The sequence below is a fragment of the Telopea speciosissima genome, chromosome 9, assembly GCF_018873765.1.
Source record: "Telopea speciosissima isolate NSW1024214 ecotype Mountain lineage chromosome 9, Tspe_v1, whole genome shotgun sequence".
Lineage (NCBI taxonomy): Eukaryota > Viridiplantae > Streptophyta > Magnoliopsida > Proteales > Proteaceae > Telopea > Telopea speciosissima.
Genome location: NC_057924.1, coordinates 3301599 through 3325497, shown reverse-complemented (window position 1 = coordinate 3325497; position 23899 = coordinate 3301599). Strand labels below are relative to the sequence as shown.

Below are 23899 nucleotides of genomic sequence, written 5' to 3'. Positions count from 1 at the left end.
TGACGAGGAATCTGATTTGCTTCGGTCTCGGAATCTCGGTGGGGGCAAAACTATGCGAAACAAGAGCAGCACGGGAAAGCCAACCAGGTGAAAGAGAAAAGGATCTTTCCTGGCTAATCTCCGGTGATCTGTTCAGACTGCATTTCCCAAAGTACCCTTTCGCAGTTCACTTTAATCTTAGAATTCTATTTAATGGCTTAAGCTTTTAGATTGTAAATAACATAAATCTAGTAGTGAATTTAAGGGTGTCAATAGATTCTATTTCCTTTTTTAGTTCAATTTTGATTCGGCTCAAGATATAATAAACTAAATAATTTCCATAAATTCAAAACAAAAACTAAACCGAATCGATCTGATTTTATTCTATTTTCTATTTGGCTTCTGTATTCAAATTCATTTGGTTTGTATGTGGTCTGGATAATTTGGATAATTTGATTTCATTCGATTCACTTCTCGAGTTCTATTAGATTTGGGAATTTCTCTACTACCGTTGCAGAAACAAGACATGAAAGAGGAAGCAAGTGGAAAGGAAGTCCTAAGGACTAAGGAGAGTCGATGGTCGAATACAAATTGAAAACTGAAATCTTATTTTAAAACATGTGTTTTAGTCTTTTACTGTGTAGTATAGTTTAGGTTCGATTTATAGATTACATTTTATTTGGTTTGATTTAAACCGTTGAATTTAATCTAAAATTTAAAATCAAAAGCAAATGAAATACAATTTCAATTTCTAAAAATAAAATCAAACTAACTTTTTTTTAGCACGATTTGATTTGGTTTTAATCCAATTTTTTAATTTCTATTTGAATTTCGATTCTAAATTGACACCTTGTAGTATGGAAGATTGAAGGCTAAGGCTAGCTGCATTTGCTAATTGCAGGCAGAGACCTGAGGCCATTCACTGGGGGCAATTGTATTTTTTACAAGTTATAACCAAAGCACCTCTTTGGAATAAGTCAAATTTTTATCGTTGGTTTGAAGGGAAAGCCATTGCTTTTACTTCCCCTTCTTCGACCATCATTGTGCATTAAACTTTGTGTAGTGATCCTAGTTGATGAAATGAAGAGAGAGAGAGAGAGAGAGAGTAATCTTATGGGAAGTAGTTTTCTGTCTAGGAATGTGGCCTACGGCACTCCCATGTGTCTATCTCTCTCCTTCTCAAAATAAGGGGATAGAGATGTCTTATCATATTGAGAGGAGAAAGATAGCTCATGGGAGTGTGGCGTAGGCTACACTTCCGGACAGAAAACTTTTTCCCTAATCTTATATTTCTTTAGTTCCGTTTGTTTTAGTGTAAAATTTTACTTGGAAAAGTTTTCCAATGTTTGTTTCTATTGAAAAATTTTTCAACATGTAAAATTTTATTCCGAAACAAACAGAGCCAGTAGTGACATTGAAAATCAAGAATTAAAGTCAATTAAATTATTGCCACCAAAGTAAATAACTTAAGAACAAAACATGAAATCAAAATTTTTTTTTTTTGGCTAAGTTATCAGAACAAACATAGCAGCTGCAAAACAAGGAGTCTCTAGTTTCAATTTTAAGCAAAAGCTGCAACTTTTGCGGACTCCCAATAAACAGTTTTCTTGAGGCAGCTGTAGAATAATTGTAGCATTGAACACTTCTATGTTCATCTTCTTAGCAGAAATGACTTGAATTGACAATATAGGAAACCAACAAGAATGTCAAGTTTATTTTGTAGGATTAAAATTTTCCTCTACCCATAGAGGATGGTTCACCCACCATCCTAGGGTCTTAATATGTTTCAAAATACCCTCCCAATATTCATTCCCGTCCTCTCCCGCCCCACGGTGAATGGGATCCCATTTACCATGGGTGGAGGTTTTGTTTGGCTGCTAAATTTGATTTTTTGCCTTTCTAGGCCAAGCCATGTTGAACCTTGTGGACCCATAGACCACGGGCCTCAATTTCCAAACTCGTCTCTGCTCCAAACGTTCTGTCAAAAATCAACAAGAACCATGGATTAGGCAAGTCCAATGGATTTCTCTTTTTTCTTTCTGGGATACAGTGGAAATTGTTACACACACGGTATGGTTATGTTTGGTTTTGAATTTGAAAAGTGAACATTCATTCCGTTCGATTTGGATTCGATCTTAGACTAAAAAAAAATATTAGTTTGAACCAAAATAAAATTAAATAAAGTTTAATTTGAATCAAACCTAAATCATACTAATTGTTGAATAGTGTGAAATTACTTATGGGTTTCTTTGTGGAAGAGTGTAAAAAGTGATAATAGATACCAGATTTGACATTTTGGGATCCCATTCACCGCGAGGCAGGAGAAGACATGAGTGCATTTTAAACACATATTAAAACCCTATAGAGGTTTGTGAACCCTAATTCTGGCCACCCTTGCTTTTACTGATGAATTATCTCCAAATGGTGTGCCAGATCGTTCTAAACTTTTGCCTCTCTAATAGTCTAATCCCAGATTCTATACTTATTCACTGACCCCTTCATTTGAGAGATTTTTCAGTTTTTTTTTTTTTTTACTAACCAAGGGGATGAAAGACCTTATTAGATTTTAAGGAAAATGCTCAGGTGGTCCAAATTGGCTCCACTCTGTTTCATATTATTTCTTTGATTCTAGATTCTATACTTAAGAGATTTTTTTTACAAAATGACCAGTTAACCCAATACCAATGATCTGTGCCTAGAATGCGTTGTGTCATCTCTGTTCCTGGAGGCAGTTCACCATTTTCTAGCAGAACACCAAATCGTCCCTTTTATGTACGGATGGATCCAGACCAAGGATCAACTACTTTGATACCATTGATACGAATCTTGGGAGAACTTGCTCTTAAAACCAGCTTATAAGGTGAGGGAACTCAAGATCATATCAATTTACACCAAATCCCTTACGCAATCAATGTAGAATCAACCCCCACTTGATTGATTTAGGGGGATCGTAACAGAAAAATCGTATTGCTCCCCTCGGACGCCCCATTGATTGGGCATATAGATTATATTGTGCAAGAAAAAAGGACCCAAAGAAAACAATGAGCATTTTAACAGTAGCAGCACAGAAGTAAGCAACACATGAACTTTTGTTACAAATGAATGTACAGTAATACAATCCTGAGAATAAAATAATTTCCTAGAGCACAAAAAATAATCTACATGATGCGTCGCAAACTTGCATCTGTATCTGTTCTCAGAATATGGGAGAATGGACAAAAATACACCATTAACAGAACCCCAAAGAAAGAAAAAAAGCAGAAAAGTAGAGCAAAAGGGGGGACAAATGGATAAACTGTAAACATTCAGCCGAAATTCCAACTATCTGCAGCCTGAAAAACTTTGATAGGGCAATACTCTGACAGTCATATAGTTGGAGTTGTGTGCCAGTCTCAACACAGCACAAGCAATGCATGGAGTTTTGCTAGAGATGATAATTGATAGAAGATGCAAAAGGAGATGGTGATGATCTGTGTCCCTACTTCAGAATATGAGAAACGCAAGAAGCACAAGAAGAAGAGATGATAGGAAAAAATCAGTGGCTCTCTGTGGCTGGCCATTTGGAGTAGATGCAGTTGGAGCTGCAGCTGGTCCAGGTGTTACGAAGGTTGGCAGTTTCTGTACAACAGGAGGCAAAGGTGGCTCTATGACATTAGAATCTGTCAGGATTTGATTCGGAGCCTCAGCTGGTGGCAAAGCATTATTAGGAATGGATTGCATGAGACCATCAGGCTGAACAGGAAGCATGTAGTTTGGTGTGTTGTTGCCCATGGTTAAACATTTGTTTTCTACATAAACACAAAGCAAAAAACCGCATCAGTAACTGAAGTAAGCATCATTTGCAAACTGTTGAATGATAGGGTACCCAAATACTATTACTTATAAATCAATGGAATGAATCATACAATGAACAAAACATGCTTCTGCTTTAAAGTCAAATATTAGCACAGCCCCGTACATGAGATAGCTACAGAACAAGGTCAAGCTTCTTTTTATCAATGAGAAGTTGAAAAACTCTATTATGAATGGTGATTTCTAAAGTGTATAACATTCTTGCGCAATCTAAATTGGAGGCATTTCTCAGATGCGTACTTACTTCTGTATGATACGGCTGTCCCTGGGAATTCGGTGATGAGTCCATCAATATTAGCTGCGCTTACAAAGTTATTTATCTCGACTGTTGGGTCTGAGAAGAAGTCCCATGCTTGCGATACAAACTCATTAGTAAACACATATGCATAGACAGATAAGTTATATGAATGAAGCTTATCCACCACATTAGTAACACCAGTGAGGAAGCCTTGGTTTTTCGGAAAGATGGTCTGCTTGGTGACCGACACAGAATGTGCAAATCCCTTGATGTCCTTGATGGATGAGTTAAGGGCATCACGGATAGTCTCATCAACCTGGTATACAAGCTCATAACTGGTTTTCATTTTAAACTCCTTCAGAACAGAGCTGTTGGTGGACTGGATCATTACTTTCTGGAGTGTCTGGTTATTGTAACCAGACTTGTTTAAGGAATCAATAACTGCATCAATTACGCTTAAACCCTGATACTCTGCAAGGTAGGCAGCATTCTGCACAAATAGAAAGCAAACAATAGTTTTATCACACCTGAAGTAAATGAGAGGTGGGAAGTAAACCCTACATCATCGCAGGGATGGTATGCATTTAAGAGAGTAGGTCCTCTCAAAACTAACTACTGAAATGGAAGACCATCATCCCAAAGATGATTCCCCAATTTTTTATTATTTTATTGTGGTTTTCCCCCTTCTTAACATCCAAAACAAATAGGTTATATGAGATTTTAATCAAGTGGCAACTGCCAGGGGAGACCCACTGAATATTGGTTTCCGGACCTTTTGAATGTGTCTTGCATAAGGTAATGTCAGAAGGATATACCCAAACTTGTCCCACCATCTTACACTTTAATGAATCTTATAATGACTAGTCACAACTAAGCACTAGGGGAAAGAATTAGGGGTCAGCTACAAAAACACAGTCCCATCATTCTACTCCATCTAGAATGAGCTTGTAACAAGTCAAGATTCAAATTTGAATTGGTTTGGCCAAAGATTTAAGCTGGGCACCAACTCAATAGAACCACCTCCTTTACCTGCTGGGCTTGGGTCATCAATGTCATGCAATGCGCATGCTTCAGCAGGCAACCAAGTGAAGATGAATAATACTAACTTGAGAGGAAAAACAATTGGAATGTCTATTTTTACGAAATGAGCATGGTATTCAGTAAGCATTGAGGAGCAATCTCAAGGTAAATGGGCAACCCTTGGCTGGAAACCAGGTAGCTTCATCCCCGACCCCCGCCTCCCTCTTTGCGGTGACAGATGAAACATTCGAGGTGGTTCTGTCCAAAAGGAATGGTTTCTATTGATTGTAACAAAGAAGTGTTGAAGTGTGTATTGGTTTGGGGGTCCATGGACCTTGTACTATGGATCATGTGTAAGTAGCTTAGCTAGTTTATGTTTCATCTTTCCTATTGTAATTAGGCTTGTTAGGCTTAGTTAAATGTTTTATTTCTAGCCTGCTTTAATTATAATCGTAATTGTAATAGGTCTTTGACTATTAGTAGACAGCCTCCTAAGAATTGATTTTCATTAATATAAATAAGTGTGCTGCTCACAATAGAAATTCTATAATATCGTGTTCATCCTTCTTTTCTTCTTCCCCAGTTTGTCTCTCCTTCTCTCTCTTCACCTTGGTTGTGGGTACTGGGTTTTAGTTTCTGATATTTTCACATGGTATCAGAGCTATTTTAATTGGTACCTGCAATCCCCAATCCTGCTGTTTTGAGAGATTCTATTTGAATTTCTCTCCTGTGGTGTGCAGCCACCCTTTACTGCAATTTTCTGTAATGAAGACCTAGTTATGTTAATGGAAGACTAGGGTTCTTTTCGATAATGCTATCTGCATGAAGACTACTGCTTACAACAGATTCTTCATGGGGCTATTTGTCTCTCTATATCAAATTCCTTGAAGTTTTATCCTGGCGGTGCCTGGTTTATATCCTCTCTGTTGACTGAATCGAGATTTATTGGTACTCCCAATCTGGCCATTATTTTAACTTGAAGTTTTAGGGCTGTATTGAGCCCTCAGGTATGCACACTCGATTCCTACTGAAGACTGATCAGGCCTTTTTATCTCCTTATAGAAGCTACACCAATTCCAGCTGGCAGTACCCTGTTTTTGGGTACTTCTTTACAGATTTGATTTTTGAAATTAAATTGAATCTGCGCATCAGATTCAGTTGATCTTCTAGGGATTTGTTTTCCCCCCCCCCCCCTGGAAGGTCCTTCAACCTTGGTTTGGAGGCAATCTGCCTCTCGGATTGAAAGTAATTTTTACTCACCCAAAATCTGGGTGTTTTATCTCAGATTTGAATATTTTGCTTACTGGTTGCTGGATTCTCATTAGAACAGTGTCTTATTGTGGGATTTCTTCCACTATTGCTTTACCATATATCTCCAAGGTTGGAGATTGATATAACCTTGGTTGCTTCAATTCTCCGCACTCCAATTTTTGTTGGCCGGAGGTGTTTTACCTGGCTTATCGGTTTCTTCTACTGACTGGTTGATTGGTCTTCTTGCATCTGATTGGTAAAGTTCCCGCTGTACATAATGGCTGATCCTAAGCAAACCTCAAACAAGTCAATGTTCAGATCACTTTATAATTATCTGTTATGGGCTCAGGCATTTAAGGTTTACATTAATGTCAAAAGAAAGCTGAAATATCTCAATCTAAACCTCCTTCTGCTGATTCCAAAGAACCATCTGATGTTGAATCCTATGAGTGGATACGTGAGAATCACACCCTTCTCATATGGTTGTGGAACAGTATGGATCCCGCTATTGCAACCAACGTCATGTTCCACAAGTGCAAAAAGAGATTGGGATGACTTGAAGCAAACCTTCTCTCAAGAGAAGAATATATCCCATATTTATGGTTTATATGATGCGATTTTTAACTTGAAATAGGGGGACTGGTCTTTGGATGAGTACTTCAGTATCTTTAAGGGTATGATAGAGGAGCTCAACATTCATCAGCCTCTTACTATTAATATGGAGCAATTGAAAATTCAGCGGGAATAATTTCATGTTGCAAGGCTTATGGCCGGCAGTAAACTCAAATTATTAGTTTGTTAAGAGACAGTTGCTTCCTGAGGAGAAGGTTCCTTCACTTAATGAGTCATTTGCCCGTCTCCAACAGATTGTTACTCCTTTCCAATCTGAAACCTCTCCTAATGACAATTCTGCATTGTTGCTGGCTGTGGCCGATGTTCTAACTTCTCTGGGAGAGGGTGTGGCTCATGGGGAGGTCGTGGCCGTGGTGGTCACAGTACATGTGGACAACTTGATGATCGACCTGGCAAACAGTGTTCCTTTTGTGGTAAGTCAAATCATACGGTTGATACATGTTGAGCTAAGCATGGTCGACCAGAGTGGGCCCCCAATTAGCCAATACCGTTGTGTCTGAGAAGGCCTCATTTAGAGCTCCTTCATCGAGTTCTGTGTCTCGAGATTGACAACTATCAATTACTTAAACTTCTCCAAAATCTTCAGACATCCACCGGCACTTCATCATCCACAGCCCCCTGGCCTACACAAGTACATCCACCTTGCTTATTACCACTTCATCTACTCCATGGATAATTGATTCGGGTGTTTATACCCATATAACTGGTAAGTCCCAAGTTCTTTCTTCACTCTAGCAAATTGAACATCCCTCTCGAGTCATACTTGCTAATGGCTCACCTACTCATGTGTCTATTTCTGGGTGTGTCTATTTGCCCTCTTTTCCTAAGTTAACTTTTGTTCTTCATGTTCCTACCTTACCTTTAAATCTTCCGCTTGTTAGTCAATTGACGAAATCTTTAAATAGCTCAATCACTTTTTATCCTACTTGTTGTATACTTCAAGATATCCACACAAGGAAAACAATTGTGGAGGGCATGAGAAGGATGGTATCTATTATTTTGATGACTATACTCCTACAGTTGCTTCTGCTACTTCTTCCTCTACCTCTTCGCTTCAGTGGCATTACTAATTGGGACATCTTTCTCTTTCCAAGCTTCAACAAATGGTTTCCAATTGCAAGAAAATATCTCGTCTTGAGTGTGAAGCCTGTGAGCTGGGAAAGCATCACCGTACCTCATTCCCGCCTTGCGATGCTCTTCTTAGCCTTCCTTGTTTTCCTTAGTTCACACTGATGTGTGGGTCCATATCGTGTCAAGAGTCAATTAGGATTTGTCTATTTTGTTACTTTTGTTGACGATCATTCTCGAATGGCGTGGTTATATCTGTTAAAGGATCGTTCTAAATTTTTATCTGCCTTTAAACAATTTTATTCTGAAATCAAGACTCAGTTTGGTGTATCAATTAAAGTTTTTTATTCAAATAATGCTTTAGAATATACCCAATGTGAAATATCTGACTTTTATTCTGCTTGTGGTATGATACATCAAACTAGTTGCTCTTATATTCCCTAACAGAATGGTGTTGCTGAATGGAAAAACCGGCACTTGCTAGAGATTGCCCGTTTTTTAATGTTTTGCATGAATATTCTGAAATATTTTTGGACTCATGCAGTGCTTACTGCTTGCTATTTATGCCATCTGTTGTTCTCAATAACAAATCTCCCTTTTCTATAGTGTTTTCATGATGCCACTTTGTTTGGTTTACCCCCATGGGTGTTTAGGTATATATGTTTTGTTCATAATCGATATTTATAAATTATCCCTGCATGCTACTAAGTGTGTCTTTCTTGGATATGCTCGCACTAGAAAGGTTATAAATGTTATGATCCTATTACACGTCAACAGTTTGTCAGTACTGATGTTACCTTCTTTAAATCTACACCATTTTTCTCTACAGAAAGCCATCAGATGGATGCAAATGTTTCACTTTCTCCACCAATCCCTGCCTTATTCCCCTTACTAACTCTTCCACTATTAGTTCTCCACCTAAGTAATTGCAGGTCTACAAGCATTGTCCCAAGTCAACTTTGACAGACCAAGTTGAATTTTCACAACCGCCCTCTATTTCATTAGACCCTTTGTCTGGAGATCTTTCTTCTCCTGACCTGTCAGTTTCTCTTCGTAATGGTATCCGTACTTGTACTCAACAATCTCATATTGCTTATCCTGTTTCTCAGTTTGTTACTATGTCTCATCTTCCACTCTGACTATACAACTTTGCATTTTCTTTATCTACTAAGTCTGTACCTACCAAGTATCAGGAAGCGTTGTCGCATCCTGGATGGAAACATGCTATTTAAGATGGATGCCCTGTTGGATCATCGAACTTAGTCTCTTGCTGACTTACCCTTAGGAGAGGAGCTCGTGAGGCTTTGTTGGGTGTACACAGTTAAGTACCTTCCAAATGGTTCAATTGAGTGGCTGAAAGCTCGCTCGATTGCCAAAGGATTTACTCAGACATATGGCCTAAATTATTTTGAGACCTTCTCTTCAGTGGCACGATTCTATTCGTGTTCTTTATCTCCTTGGCTGCGAATCTTGATTGGCCTCTATTTCTGCTAAATATTAAAAATTGCCTTTCTTTATGATGATCTTGAGGAACAAGTATATATGGAGCAACCTCCGGGGTATGTTGCTTAGGGGGAGAATGTGTTCAAGGTATGTCGTCTTCACGAGGCTATTTATGGACTGAAACAGTCTCCTTGCCTAGTTTGATAAGTTCAAAAAAAAATATATTGGTGGTTATGGATTCACTTCATGCTTCTCTGATCACTCGGTGTTCGTTTGTCGTTGTGGGGACAAGGTCGTCATTCTTGTTGTGTACGTTGATATTATAATTTCAGGTAATGATTCTTCCAGTATTGAAGATGTCAAGGCATATCTCCACCAACATCTTCAGATGGACTTAGGGATGCTCAGGTACCATTTGGAATTTGAACTTGTACGTTGTAAAAAGGGTGTTAGCTAGTCTCAGAGAAAATATGTTCTAAATCTTCCATCTGAGACTGGTATGTTGGGCTGTAAGCCTGTTGATAACCCTATGGATCCTAATCTGAAACTTGGGGTGTGTGATGACAAAGAATTTGTGGATAAAACAGCAGTATAGAAGACTAGTTGGGAAACTTATCTATATGACTGTTACTTGTCAGGATATTTCCTTGCAATTGGAGTTATCAGCCAATTCATGGAGAGTCCTAGACATGGTCACCGGGATTCTACTAGTCATATACCGAGATAGCTTAAAGGTGCTCATGGTAAAGCTCTTGTTTATTTTCATCATGGTCATACTGATATTGTTAGTTACTCATACTGATTGGGCTGGTGCTGCCAACGATCATTGATTGACCATTGGATATTGTCTGTTTGTTGGTGGTAATCTTGTTCTTAGAGGAGTAAAAAGCAGACTACTGTGGTTCGGTTGATTGCAGATGTTGAGTATAGAGTTATGGCTGGTACTACAACGGAGTTGATGTGGTTGAAGTCCATCCTACAAGAATTGGGGTTCTTAGTTCCTAAACCTATGAAGATGTATTGTGATAATCAAGCGGCAATTTATATTGCTAGTAATCCGGTTTTTCACGAGAGGACCAAGCATATTAAGATCGATTGTCATTTTTGTGAGAAATGCAGTTATGCAAAAGCTTATTTCGACTCCGTTTGTCAACTCCAACAATCAACTTGGTGATATGTTCATGAAGGTACTATTCCAACCTGCGTTTCTTAGTGGTTGTTCCATGATGGGTAAAAGAGATATATATACTCCAGCCTGAGGGGGAGTGTTGAAGTGTGTCTCGGTTTGGGGTCCTTGGATGTCCATGGACCTTGTACTATGGGATCATGTCTAAGTAGCTTAGCTAGTTTATGTTTTATCTTTCCTATTGTAATTAGGCTTGTTAGGCTTAGTTAATTGTTTTATTTCCAGTTTGCTTTAAATGTAATTGTAACAAGTCTTCGACTCTTAGTAGACAGCCTACTAAGAGTTGATTTTCATTAATATAAATAAGTTTGCTGCTCACGACAGAAATTCAATTCTATCGTGTTCAGCCTTCTTCTCTTCTTTCCCCAATTCTTCTCCCCTCCTCTCTTCTCCTTGGTTGTGGGTACTGGTTTTTAGTTTCTGATATTGTCACAAGAAGACTTACCTAGCCTTTAATATATAATTTCATAAGGTTGTGCTTGGATACCAAGACAGCTCTATAAAGTGGAAGGTGGAAGTGCAAGGAAGTGAACTGAAGTGGAAGTGGGATAAGGAAGTGCAAGAGAATGAATAAAGTGGTGGGGGAGCCACCCCCTTCCTGAGTTTCATCAATAACAATCACAAATTCTACCAAATCTGATCAGACTCGGTAAGAAGCCTATCTGAGAATATCAGAGATAGTACCCGACAGGTGCAAATTTCAAGGTATATGAACCCAAACACTTGAAAAGTCACATTGACCCACCAACAGATTCTTCAGGGAACAAATTGACATATCAGGTCGTTAAAACCATTTCAACTGAAGATTTTTCTAGGCCTACTTAATATTTTTCCTCAATTATAAAAGAAAGTGACAGTTCCCATCTGGTTCTTAATTGGCCTAAATGATATCCAGGATTTAGGAGTAATAGATCAATTATCTATTTTTATAAGCAGGAAAGGCAGAAAGAGATTGTAGTATACTGACCTCTACACTTACCAAGACCCCAGAAAGAGGCTTGGTTTTTGCAAAGCTTAAAAAATAATCCAATGAGACAAGATTTCCAGAATTTTTATGTGCTGGATACCGGTACAACTGGTAATCCAAGAATGGATTCGATATAGCAGCTACAAGAAAAGGAAAATTTAGAAATCAACAAGGTGTAATGGAATTTAAAAAAAAAAAAAACCATTACATAACATTAAAAAGTTTTATGTAATATTGTTCAAGATATAGAAAATCTAGCCAAACGTTTCTTTTTTAAGGAACAAAAGCTCACTTATATTATGAGTAACAGAAACTTGTCTACCCAAAAGCAAAGTTAAAACATGGAACAGTAATTCCACTGTTTGTGCTGTCTGGTCCCCTTAGCTGATTCCCCTTGAGAACAATTAGCTAAATTTATGTTGCTATTTACATGAAAGAAAAAAAACTATTTTAGCCAGACTCGAGAGATATTCATCTGAAAACTCCTATTCTACTCATAATATAATCATAGCTACAACAACAACAACAAACTCAGCCTTATCCCAACTACATGGGGTTGGCTACATGTATCCAACAGAACAAAGTAGGGAAAATTGAGGCCTAAACAAAAAAAAGCAGGGCGGGCCGGGGAGGAATGAAGAGATGGGAAATGAGATGCGAAATGAAAAATGTCAAATATCAAATGACAGATGGAAAATAAAAAGAAAGCTGAAAAATGAAATAATGTGGACTGAATTGGTCAAAGATGATCACCAACCATATTGGAATAGAGTTACCATATCTGTAACAGAGTTCCAAGGCCCTCTTTTCACAAGATTAGCATTGACATTCCTGCTCTCGTGTTAAAGATGGACAGATCAAATTCTATCATATTTGACATGCCAAAATCCATTAGGTGCAAGAAGGAAATTTGACATAGCAAATTGAAATTTCTTTTCAAAAATGCCTTCCTTTTGTAGGCTAGATATAGTTAAAAATTTATCATGAGGAAAAGTTAATGCTATTTTCTCCATGACTGATTAATGGGATAATTGATATCTATTTTACATGTATACAAGTTCAGAAGTCAAAAACTGACAGGGACATGAGGTGACAAACTTAGAAAACCCCAAAAATTAGGATTCCAGAGGAACTCAAGGGTACACTGTGTTTTTTTTTAGACCATATAAATATTTTATTATAAAACAACCAAAACTATACTTACGCAAGAGCGTAAATAAGTAACTCGTGTTGTACTCAAATAATCATAAACTAATAACATGTTAATAGATGGTTATAAGCCTATAACTTATGCAGGAATCCACAGTAAGTGAACTCTCCCTCCCCCTTCCGTATCTCTCTCCTCACCTACATACTGATGACATGCTAGAAGGATTCTTGTCCTCTAGTACTAAAGCTTTAGTTAATTTTGAAGGTAACCAGACAGTTAAAAAATATATACTATAAAAACCCAAACTCTGATTGTTAGACTTTTTCCAATCAAAAATGAAACTGAATAACTTCAAACCAGAATGGGGCTGAATTTTCCTTCAAGGAATTGCACATGTTTTACTAGAGGCCACTCAAGCTGAATTGATGGCTTTGAAGATAGAATTGGAGTTCTAGAGCACCTTAGGACACAGCCAAGTGGTGGTGAATGGAGGTTCTGCAAATGTTGCTAGGTGCATAAAGGATTCTAACAAAGAGCCACGGAGGTCTGTGCACCTATGAGATTCATGATCAACTCACATTTGTTGCTTTCAGCGACCCAAGAAGTAGGCTTCAATTGTTTTGGGGTGGTTGATCATTGATTACTAAATCGCCCTTTTCAGGGCTGTTATTTTATCTGTTTCTTAATTAAAAGGCCATACCATACCCCAGTGCAAGTACCACTTTGCAGGTTTTGGGAGGGGTGGACTGGAGTCGGTCTAACCTTCAATATCTTTTTTGCCCAAGGTGGCAACCCTCAGAATTGAACCTGTTTTTTTCAAGCAGGCCTGAGCATGATGTCCCTTTTATCTGCTCTTATTCTCATCAATAAATCATTGTTATCTCAACATCCACCCCTCTCCCCCCCCCCCCCAAAAAAAAAAAAAGATTCCATATGTTTTGAATCTCATTTAGAAAGTTGTAAGGGGATGGATGAACTAATCTCACATTTTTAGGTGGCAGACCAAAAAGGTCTTGCATGTTTACCACATTACCCTCTCCTAACGTGGTATGTTCAAATAATCTCATAATGTTTCACAAAAAATGGTATAAGGGCTGACATGGACTCTGCAACTGAATGTATCAAAGATCTAGAATAGTCTATAAATTGGACCGACCATATTGGCCACATCATCATCCATGTGGCCAATGAGACGGTCCAGTACAGTTGAAGGATTTAAATGTGTAGAAATATTTTCTTTGTTAAGAAACTATTATCTTACAGATTAACAAAATATTGATTACCAACATCTGCTGAAGATTTTAAGAATTAAATCTTTCATGAAATATGTCTACAAGTCTAAGCATGCCAAGTTCCCATAAAAAAATAAATTAAAATCAAACTTCAATTTCACAAGGTAAATTGAGAATAATAAAACCATGGCAACTCACGCTTCAAGTTTTGAATCTCTTTCCATGTGAGGTTGAACGTAAAAATCCCAGCGGTATTCTGAAGCTCAGGAATAATAACGGAACGAATGCCGTAAGGTGACAGAGCGACTGTTGTGCCCTCTATAAGATTAATTGAGCCTAAGCATATGGGGATCCCATCGCTTGTCATTTGAACAGAGCAGTCAATAACATCGGCACCATCTTCTACAGCTTGCTGATAAGCAACATCAGTACAGCCAGGGTAGACTCCACTAGCTCCATTGTGCGTGATAACCACTGGTGGTGCTGGAAGACAAATAAGGCAAAGAACTAAGTTGGCATTGTTGTTGATATTGGAAGAAAAGGTCAAAAGCTGTATAAAGGGTTCAAAGGTATGATAGCGGCAAACCTTGTCCAGTACTATTCTTGCTTATATGAGAAAAGCAATCTGCAGTAAGAGTATAAAGAAATCAATATCCTGGAGGGGAGAAGAAAATAATAATTAAAACAAAAAATCTTTTGAATGCATACAAATGGCCTACACACTTCATCTCCACCCTTTGCCCCTTATTTACACATTCTATAAATTAATAAACTAGTAGGGAATTAAAAAAAAATGGTAGGGATCTACCTGAACCCATCAACATTGAACTAGTTTTACATTTCTATTTCCATTCTGCTCTGAAAAGTGAACACAACTAAGATTAGTTTTATTCCGTTATTCCTACAGAGCACCTTTAGTGTACAGTCCAGAAAATTTAACTTCTTTCTATTTTTGCAGATTGATCATATAACCATTCAAAATCTAGGGGAAAGGAAGTCTCAATGATATTGTTCTTCTTTGGTCAAGATTGAAGTGGATGAGAAAATCCACTTGGAACAGGGAAGCTATAAGCTAAATTCTTGACCCCAACACCATTTCCTCCAAAATCAACCAAGATTTTAGCTAGATCTTTCTACCTGCAGATGGAGTTATAGTTATTTCTAACAAGATTTGGCTATTAATTCTAACCATGGATAATATCCGAGTTAGGATGACTTGGACCTAAAGGATTACTGCCCTAGCCCCTAGGTCATTTGATTCAGGTGAGTTTCTGACATAGTTTCATGATAGTGGCAATAACTAAGCATATCATTTGCTTCAAAATGTTTTATGAGAGCGCCAACCATTCACTACAAAATATTTGACGATAGTGCAAATTTTTTTACTTTCTATCCAACATGCTGTGTAATTTATGAACTCCAGAACAACAAGACCAGTGTCTGGCACCCTTCCATCTCCTTAAATGAAGGAATTGAACCTCTGGAGCAAGCTACTAGAGTACATCAAGATGTAATTACTTGTAAAACTAGAAATTGTTAATACACTTGAGCAGCAATAAGTACCTTGTAACATTTTTTCGCTTTTGCTTATGTATATTAGCATGTTCCTCCTAAACTATCGATGCCCCCCCCCCCCCAGGTTCATCTCTGCTGAATCAGGTATTACAGTTCATCTCTACTGAATTACTTACCATACTATTTTTAAATTGGATCACTCATCTTTCCTTTGCATCAAATGGATTTGATGCCCCCCCCCCCCCCGGTTCTCATTACTTGAAGATGTTCTCAAAGTGGGTTTCTTCCACTTGATCATATGTAGCATCACACAGTCTCTCATGTATTCTTGGTTCACTATTGATTCTTATGACCACTTATGAGCCAACTCATAATCCACAAGTAGAGTCAGATTCATACGTTAAGATTGACAAATCAAGTTAAGTTAGCTCAAGCAAGGGCTTTCAGAAGTGACATCCACAGATTACAAACTACAGATATTCAGCTCACAATAAACACGAATTTTCATTTGCATAAGAATAAATGAAGATAGATAGCAAGTAACAGGCTCACACTAAACAACTATATCTCATCAATAGCTGACAACATTTTGAACGGATTTTCCATCAACAATCAGAAGACTGCAATTGTTAAAAAATAAAACCAAGCACATGGAAGTTCCAACAAGAAAAAAAAATTCATGTATAACCTCCATGGAAGTCCAAAGACATTGAATTAATTATTATGCCGAAAACTGTAAGTTACGAGTAAACCATTTACTATGTCCTTGTTTTGTTGTTCACTCCAATAGAAGTTGCTAATAGTGACAATAAGTAGGAGCAGATCTTAGTTCGATGTATCAAATCTGAGTTCATTTGAGGAAATTGTAAATGGAAATGTCACACGCAGGCCAGCCTCTAATTGACTAGATTTAATATATGATGGCAACCTATTGCTTTTGAGGCAGAGGGGTTCCCCAAATTCTCAAATTTTTCCGTTGAAAAACATTTCTTTCAGGAATTTTATTCATACAGCATAACTTAGCATAACTCAAAGAGAAGGCTTACCTATGGCCTCTGATGGAGTTATAGGGAAGTCTGACAGCACACCATCAACAGAGAAATTACCATTGTCAACAAATGAAAGATACTCAGCTATAGGGTCATAGCTGTAGTTGTAGCTAAAAACTACATCATTTGCAAAGTCCGAGGCAAATACTTCCAGTCCTTGATTATGAGCATCCGACACAACAGATGTAGGAGATTGTAGATATAGACCAGAATTTACAGGCCATATATATGTCTTGGGAACAAGTATTCCAGAGGCAAATGTCTTGACAAGTGTAAGATTACTTAAAAGTGAACCATAAGTCTGGTTAGTTGATGGCTCAACATCATTCATCCCAAGAAAACGGAAGACCAGTTTCGTCTTTGTTCCTTTAAATCGTGAAGCAATACTGCTCAGGAAACCCACCTCCGGTGATGAGACATAATCAACAACAACATGTTTTGATATAGAAAGCACAAAGCTTCGCATGCTCAAATTATGTTGCCTGAAGAATGCATCATGCTGAAAAGAATGATGAGATAAAATTAGGTCAATAATCATCATAAGCATATTTTAAATAATGCACATTATATGGTAACAATTACAGCATTTAAATTTTCTTAGAATCCTTCAAATATGGAGATTTAGGGAACTGAACTTTTAGAATATCATAAAATGGAAGAAGACACAAAAATAGGTAAATGATGTAGCAACCGGAACAACATCTACCCTGCATTATCAAAAGGCACCACTTCAATGTAAAATGCATCTGTAATTACCTGAATATTCAACCACAAGCCAGCCGGTTGGACTTCGGATGATACTACTTCTTCAACAGTAAGTATATTGAATATCCCATCATACTTATCACTTCGAGAAAAAACTCCTTGAGTCACTGTCGATGTAACAAAGGAGCAGTTACTACACACTCAAATATGTCAAAATGCGAAAAGTAATAAATCTATTAATATCCGAAAGTGAGCAGAAGAAAAACTTCATAAGTACTAGACATTTCATTCACTAGCTTATCAAGCACCATAATTTAAACCCCTAGGACCAATTTATTTTTAAGCAAGATTTTTCTCACCAAGAAAGGCACACACAAACCTAAATATAGTCATTTATATCATTTTCCTCAATGATTAGCCGTTTTTTCATCTGAATCTCTAACGCAAATCTGCTTCGACCATTGGGATAATCTTAACTATAAATAAGAGTGCATAAAGAAGTATTTTCACTCCTTTTTTTCAACAGAAGGGAACTCCAAAAAACACCATTCTTTCACTTAATGGGAGTATAAGATGGAAGTGGCTCTACAGGATTACACTTCAATGTAAAGCAAAAAAATAGGAGTTCTACATTTGTTCCGAGTCAGCAAATTTTCTTCCCCAAGATCAGTATTTTCCACCACCACCCCTTTCTTTCCTTCCACTAACTGGCTAATTGTATAAATAAGGGAAATTAGTAGATGTGAGGCAGTTAATTATTCCTGATAATTCCGCGAGTGCATGTCTGACAGTGTATTGGGGGGGGGGGGAATTCTTGGTTGTCAAGCCAACCAACAACAACAACAACAAACTCAGCCTTATCCCAACTTAATGGGGTCGGCCACAAGGATCCAAACAAACAAAGTAGGTAAAACTGAGAACTAAACAAAATAAGGGAATGAAGAGATAGAAAAAGAGGGAAGGGAAATGAGATGAGAAGTGAAAATTGGAAAATGACAAATGAATGATGTAAAAACAAAAAGAAAAGTGAAAGATAAAAGTGAGTGTCTCAAGCTAAACATGCTTTTCAAAGGCTGGACAAAACTCTCTATTACTGTTCTAGTTTACCAATAGACTTTACTGACTCAACCCAATGGGGTATACTAGTCATCCAGAAAGTAAATTGTCCTCGGAAGCTCCATATCTTGGTAAAGTACATTCATGAGTTTTCTCTCTTCAGGAAAAGGAATATCTTTCTTGTCCGATGAAGTTGATAAGGGGTAAGGTGATCCCCCAAAGGTGCAATTTTTTGTACAGGCAGCATTTGGGTGATCTAAGTAACTAAGACAAACACCAAGTTAATAGGCACCTCAACTCTGACTGCTATGGCCTACTATCATGTATCAATCATATAATTATTATTGATTGCTACTTGCAATTTGGTGTCAATTTTCTCCTTCTAAATTTTCTTTTCCTCTCAATCACAGTGATGTCCATTAGAGAGTGGGAGGAGAAGTACAATAACTCATTCATGATTCAACACTTTATTGGTTCCATATTCATTCCCCAAAATGGCAAAAATGGAATCTCAACAAAGAAAGGAAGCAACAACTCTCAATTTCCACTTGAATTCCTTTTATCAGAAATTCTTAAAATTAAGATATCTTCTTTAATTCACAGTCGTGTTCTCAAAGCCCCACATTAGATCGAAATTTATAAGCCTCCATGGCAAGGGGACCATCACAGACTTTCTGATCCCCATAAAGAGAAAGATAAAAGGATGAGGGGGGACAAAGTAGCATTATTTTCTGAACACCAGCTTCCTCGACATAGGAAAGGTTTGACCACCTCAAAAAGTGTACAAACGAACGGTAGTTAAAGAACATTATAAATCCGCATGAAACAAAGTGATCCACTGAAGCTACAAGCACTTCTTACTGAATACTCATAAATGGTTCTTTTCTTCTTTAAAAAAAAAGTGGGCATAGAAGAACATCTGGGCTTCAATGCCCTCTTATTAAGACAGATGCCTTCAAAACTAAATTGTACTTTCACAATCGATTATTTCTCCACAAGTCTGGGAAATAAATGGCAGTTCAAAAACTTACGATAGCTTAATAAATCAGAATAAATTTGAAAATAATTAATAAATATGGCAAGCAACCATCAGTCTAACTTCAAAGAACAATTGAACTAAACCCAAAAAAATAATAAGAAAAAGAAAAGTAAAGGAGGACATTTACGAACAAGATGTTTAAAAAGGTACAGTAGGCAAAAGAAGAGACGGCATATGTGACATATTAAGACTGAAATATGTCAGACATCTTTATAGGTTAATGGACGAGTCTATTATATTCAAGCAGTTAAGACTGGTAGTAGACTAACAGTTAACAAAATCGTAACTTACAGTAGACATTGGCTAACTCTTTTAAAGTATAATCCACAGAAAACCATCCTTGCACAGCTACCCCATTCACTTGATAGACGTTTGCCTTTCCATTTTGGAAAACAGTTGAAATGTCAGAATAGTTGTCTAGAGTGAGGGTTGGAAAGCAGATCCCAGCTCCATCCTTCGTCAACTGTACATCGCACCATAAGATCACATTTGATAAGCTAGTCAACTGTGCCAAATTGTAGGCATTAACACTGGAATCGGGAAATATCCCTGAGAAACCACCCCTTGCAACAACTAAAGGTGCATTTCCTGCAAACAAGAACCGCAAGATAAGCCTGCCATACATGACATAGTAGGTCACAATGATTTTATTATTTAATTCACAGAGAAAGATTTTAATTGGTAGAAATTCTTCTTGTAAACAAATTTTAAAAAAAATTAAAATTACTCAATTAACATACAATCCTGTGACATGCAGGTAAACAAGACATCTACTTAATTACAAATCATAAGTATAAAATAAAAAAATAAAAGAAGCAGCAAGGTGCCCAGGATCCCACTTAAATTTGCATCATTCATTCCGTCGGGACCGTCGGGTTATCAAGTTGTTCACATACAAAATCCACAAAAAGAAGAGTAATATTAAAGGAACTAATGTTCATCCTGTCACATACAAAGACCAATATCCATCTACACTGAATATAGCCGTTTTGAGCTTTTCCGCTGGAACTAAAAGCGAAAATAGATCATCAGTAAAAAGAGTAGGTCGGAAAAGCATCAATTCTTCGAGTCTATAAGAACTAGTTTGCTCGCAGGATTTACCACTCGAAAATTTTCGCGTTAACTTCTAAAACGAAATTCTGTACTAAATAAGAATGCTGACAGTAAACATTAATTCACAAGTCACACAATCACGATAGAGAGAGAGAGAGGACAGAAGACAGAACGAAACCTATTCGTGCAAATGATCGGAAAACTCAACTGGTTCAGAAACACAAAATCAGAGCCTCTTCATTCCACTTTTTTTTTTTAACAGTAATTTGTATAATGGTAGAAGAACAAAGCGAGACAAACATATCCAGACTACAGATAGTGAATAGAAGCAAGTAAGAGAAAATGTAAAAGAAGACACACCACTCAACGTCTGCCATGGACTGATGCTTTTGGATCCCCGAGCTGAGACCACAGCTGCTTGATATAGCACAAACAGCAACAACAGCGATCGGAGGATCGGCATTGTCGCCAAGTTCGCCGAAAAGAGTTCTCAGTGCTCTCAACTTCCGGCTACTCCGGGTCGGATTTCCAAATTCTTTTTTTGAGTTTTTTCAGTACAAATAGAGAGAGAGAGAGAGAAGAGGCAGAGTACTATATTTTCTGGTTAGCCATTTATATAATAACAGGTCGGTTGTAATAAAATTATGAATTATTAATATTGTCTGTCTGTGGCCAGTTCATAATTACGAGTTCCCACGTCTAAGAGATACGACTATTATCAGCCAGAGCTATAGAGTCAAAGCGAGCCGATCGCATTGGCGGCTGTAACCTGTAAAGCAATTAGTAAGTAGGCTGTAAATGAATAATGGGTAATTTACGCATACCACCCATGAGGTTTGACGAAAGTATAGTTTTATCCCCCAATTTTGGATAATTCTATGTACCCTGAGATTACAAACATTAACACTTAAAGTCTTAAACCCATTCTGTCATTTTATGACTGACAACATTAAAAACATGGATGGAGGTACACCCACTAGAATATCGGCTGCTACATGAATACTTCTCATGCCTGTTCGCCTAATGCACAAGATTTTAATAGCAGAACCGAAGTGATTAATGGGCCAACATCAGGTAAGGGGTCTAACCCTATCGAACATAAGGTGCCTGATGCAGACGCTGAACCAATGCTAGACTCTTTGCATCACAACTCTAATGGAAGGGAAGAGAATTCGCTGCAACCTGATTCTGTGGTTCAGAGAGATGTGGTGCTCGTGGATGCTACACTCTCTTCAAATCGGGTTGCGGCTTTGGATTCAGTGGGGGGTGACTAAGTGTGTTGTGGATGGTGAAACTGATGTTCCCACTGTTAGGGAACGCGATAGAAGTCCGGGTCGGAGCTGCTCGTTGCAACGCTCCACCTCTCCTAAGTCCTCATGCTGAAGTTCGGTGCGTGGAATATCAGGGGGATGAATGCCCCTGGTAAACGACGGGTAGTCTGAGATTGGCCTTCTTGTAATCATTTGGCTTTCTTTGATTTTTTCAAGATTTGTGTGCGTTCTTGTAATTTTAATGGTTGTTATGCGATGTTTTGTAATTGTTGGGAATGTGGCCTCTGCAAGGCGAGGTCACTCCCCACGGCACTGTCTCTTTTTGCAGACTGATGCTAGGGGGAAGGAATGTCTAAGATTGTGATTCTACACTGGTAACTTATAATATACAAAGTCCCTTTTAACCCACAAAAAAAAAAAAAAACATTAAAAACATGGGGTGAAATGACAAAATTGTCTTTGCAAAGGAAAAAAAAAACCTGCAACTCATCTTTCCCAAATAGAAAAAAACCTGCAACTCTCTTTCAACCTGAACCAACACAGCCATGGCTGATGCACTGAGAGCTCTCAATCACGTGAGCCCTTTTCATCTCTCCCTCTCTCCCTTTTCAAGATTCCAACGAATATTAGTCGTTTATGTGTTTGTGTTTCACTTACGTTTTGCAGGGAACACCATCTTCGAGACGTTTTCTCTTTTCCAGGTTTCCCTAAGCTCGGAAACCCATTTCGTTCTCACTCTTCCTCATTCCGTGACAAAACCAGCAGAAGAAGTGTTAGAAATCTAACAAAAAAGGAGAGGACTGAAAGATGGCCTCCGAGTCGAACGAAATCGTCTCGCCCTTAAGACAAGATTTGCACCCTCCTAATCCTGCAAAGGGTTGCAGCAAACCCGCCTCCCAAGATAAATCAAGCGATCACATCGGCTGCGGGGACAAGAACACCGTGGAAGCTATCGAGATTTTTTGATATCGGATCGAGAGAATTGTGGCCCATTTATAGGCCCACCAAGCCTTGTTCGGATGGGTCACACCCATTGGCTCATATGGCTTGACCTGACGGTCATGACTATTGGGTGAGCTCCTTGGTCGTTCGTGTGGGTTGCAACTCTTGGGGTCAATGTTAAACCAAGGGTTGCACTCCCTCTTTGATCGACCACCGATCCAACGGTCGGATCGATCCTAAGCACCTTTTGATCGGACACCGTCGATCCCGAAAAGATTAAGGCGACATATCGCGAACGTCGAAGTGCGCAAAGTGCGCCATCAAAGCGCCACATTGCGCCTCACGCACGCTGCATACGCGCTCGGACGGTACCGTCCTCGCCGCAAGTGCACCGTACAATCTCTTCTAGCATTACATGTGATAATAATAACTACTTACTACTAACAAATATAAACCCAATGAGCTTTCCTTTCATAGCCGATGTGGGACTAAAAGTCCACATCAATATTTTGAAAAATTCCAACAAGAAGCTTTGGAACCTCTGAAATACCAGGTAATGGTTAACTGGTTCTCTAGATAACCATGCTTTTTCATGTTCACCAATCTCAACATCTCTGTTTCTTAAACACTGCTTGGGTTTTTTTCTTCCGCACATGGGTGTTGAAAGTATCGATCCACCGTGAAGGCGCAAGAGAAAGGTGAAGAAGGTGCTTCGAGGTATCGACACTGACGACGAAACCCATTTTTCAATCTCAGCTTTGTTTCATATTGCAGTCCAATTTCAACTCAAAATTTCACTTTTTTAACTTCTTCCATTTGGATTTTCTATATTCTCTCCTAAATCACGCAATAACTCGGATTTTTTTGCTGTTACACTGTGGTTATACTACTTTTTTAGGGGTTTATACAACGACAATCAATTCCCCTCAACAGAAAGTTAGAGTGACTGGAAACATCGATGCTGAGACCCGTATCAGGAAATTTCTGAAAACAGGGAAACACGCGGAGCTCTGGCCTGAGAAAGTTGAGAAGAAGTATAAGAAACAAGGAAAGGGGAAGAACAACGAGAAACAAAATGACCCGAAGAAAAGTGACGTCGATGTCGAGGGTGAAAACAAATCCCAAGAGAATGTCTATGGCAAAATTACCTCCTCTGAAACAGAGAAAAAGCGAAGGAGTAACCAAAAACAACGGTGGAGGTCAAAACAAAGAAGCGGCAAAATCCAACGAAAGATGCAGAGTATTCAAAG

At 38.2% G+C, this 23899-nt stretch overlaps 1 protein-coding gene across 1 annotated transcript; it reads right to left on the bottom strand.

The window, feature by feature from the left end:
• Positions 1-3050: 3050 nt before the first annotated feature.
• Positions 3051-21013, bottom strand: LOC122639678 (glycerophosphodiester phosphodiesterase GDPDL3-like). The gene is made up of 9 exons (XM_043832571.1): positions 20797-21013; positions 19675-19971; positions 17340-17455; positions 16581-17082; positions 14606-14644; positions 14218-14502; positions 11638-11777; positions 4076-4559; positions 3051-3767 (listed from the first exon to the last, which is right to left on the bottom strand). Exons 1-9 carry the CDS (start codon positions 20897-20899, stop codon positions 3463-3465), a joined length of 2271 nt encoding a protein of 756 aa, XP_043688506.1. The 5' UTR covers positions 20900-21013; the 3' UTR covers positions 3051-3462.
• Positions 21014-23899: the final 2886 nt, after the last annotated feature.